At 44.0% G+C, this 2,319-nt stretch overlaps 1 protein-coding gene across 2 annotated transcripts in view; it reads left to right on the forward strand.

The window, feature by feature from the left end:
* The window catches only part of UPK1B (uroplakin 1B), a 29,457-nt gene that overhangs the window by 18,338 nt on the left and 8,800 nt on the right, over window positions 1-2,319 (forward strand). For both annotated transcript variants that reach the window (XM_010845363.1, XM_010845364.1), the window contains exon 5: window positions 362-484. In XM_010845363.1, coding sequence (XP_010843665.1) covers window positions 362-484 — 123 coding nt within the window. The remainder of the gene's footprint in view (window positions 1-361; window positions 485-2,319) is intronic.

The following is a 2,319-nucleotide window of genomic DNA, read 5'->3' on the forward strand; positions in this document are numbered from 1 at the left end:
CTCTGCCACAGCCACAGGCCTTCCACCAGGATGATCAGTAATCCACTGTATCTAAGACATCTTCCTAAGTCAGCATCCTGCTTTCTTTCCTTTCTCTGTTCCCTGGCTTAGGTCACCCTCCAATGCCTGTCCACCTGGGTTTCACTGGGATGTGTTTGGAGATGGGAGTCTTCTCCCCACACAGGCACTTCAGCCACCCGGAACAACCTCACACCCAATCCCAACCCCCACCCCAGCCTCTGAGCTCAGTTTTATTTAGGAGATAATGTTCAGTGCCCCCAGCCACAGGCTAAACATCACTTTGCCTCCTTGAGGATTAATATGCTAACTCTTCCTCTTGTGTTGCCTCCTCCCTCCATAGTTCACACCCAACCTCTTCCTGAAGCAGATGCTGGAGAGATACCAAAACAACAGTCCTCCAAACAATGATGACCAATGGAAAAACAATGGAGTCACCAAGACCTGGGACAGACTTATGCTCCAGGTAATACCTGCTGGGGAGACCCCCTTTTGTACCTAAACCAGTATCCAAGGTGTACAGGTGGTTAGGAGTGAAGTCAAAGTATGGGGACCACAGCCTCCAAAGGGGCCTCCTTCAAAAAAGACTTGAGAGACTTCCCTGGCATTCCAGTGGTTAAGACTCCACCTTGCAATGTGTGGGCTTCCCTGGTAGCTCAGACAGTAAAGAATTTGCCTGCAATGAAGGAGACCTGGCTTTGATCCCTGGGTTGCGAAGATCCCCTGGAGGAGGGCATGGCAACCCACTCCAGTATTCTGGTCTGGAGAATTCCATGGACTAGTCCACGGGGTCACAAAGAGTCAGATACAACTGAGCAACTTTCACTTTGCAATGTGGAGGACACAGGTCCAATCCCTGGTCGGGGAGCTGAGATCCTACATGCCACAGAACAATTGAGCTTGCCCACAGCAACTACTGAGCCCAAGTGCCACAACTAGAAAGTCCGTGCACTGCCACAGAAGATCCCGCATGACACCACAAAGACTCCATGTGCCGCAGCTAAGATCTGATGCACCCAATAAAGAAAAATTAAAAATAAGGAGAAACTTGACATAAGCAAGTTCATCTGTTTCCTCTCATTTACTGGCAGGGACATATGACTCAGTGAACCCTTAGATCTATATTCTGTTTTAAACTGTGATGTTGATTCACTTCCATTTATAGGAATAAAAGAAATGTAGATTACTCATATGCTCTGCTTCTTAGAACTCAGACATCACTTATTAAGAAAATGTTGCCTCCGCCCCACAGTGAACTCAAGTGGAAATTATTATCTATCTTACTGACTGAGTGCCTTTTCACACCTGTGGGCTAGTCCTATTCTAGACTTGATCAGCCAATTTTTTCTAACTGGCAATCATAGCCTTATATCCAAAGTTACCTCAAATACCATCAAAAGCACAAGTCTTGCAGAATACCCATTATCATACCCACGTGGCTGTAAGAATGTACATACTTATCTCCTACGTATGCCCTTATCTGACCCAACTCTGTACAGCCCTGTCCCCCTTCCCAACCAACTTCCACTGTTTCCCAGTCCATCATCAGCAAACTTCTTATAGCCTCCACCCCTTCTTTGAACTCTCTTTACACTCTATCTTCTAAAATTTCCTTCATTTAGTCTAATATTCCTGTTCTGCGGTTTTTTAGCCCATTAGGACCTCCGATGTCTTGGTCACTTCCTCATTTCCTATCACTGTTCTGACTAGAGGTCAAGCATTTTTTTCCCCCACTCAATTAGCAAAGAACTAAGCTTTTCAAATGAAAATGTGAATGGTCACACTTTTGAAAGATCCACTTTCCAATTTTTAAAAGTCTAGTCTGAAACAAGTCTGGTTCAAATTTAATCATTTCCCCTCAAAATACTCACGTCAAATTACAGAATGACTACTTTCTTTGGTGAGATATTTTCCATAATCCAGTGCCAAAACAGGACATGCTTTTAAGGTAGTTGTTTTATTACCAAGTTTGCTGAATATATTTGTCCTAAAAGTTGAGAGATGGCACAGTTTTAATTCCTTCCCTTGAAACATTTTTGCAGATTTTATAAAAAGGAAGGAAGGTGATATGAAATGTATCTTCTCCTCTATCCTCAATTCTATCCAGAGTGCCATGAGCTATGTATTAAGTGATCTTTCTTTCCTATGTAGAGGCATAACCACGTGGCCGTGAGCCGTGTATTAAGTGACCTTTCTCTCCTATGTAGAGGCATAACCACATGGCCGTGAGCCGTGTATTAAGTGCCCTTTCTCTCCTATGTAGACGCATAACCATGTGCCACTAGGCTTTGGTTGTTTTTT

This window comes from Bison bison, unplaced genomic scaffold, assembly GCF_000754665.1.
Source record: "Bison bison bison isolate TAMUID 2011002044 unplaced genomic scaffold, Bison_UMD1.0 scf7180017864215, whole genome shotgun sequence".
NCBI lineage: Eukaryota > Metazoa > Chordata > Mammalia > Artiodactyla > Bovidae > Bison > Bison bison.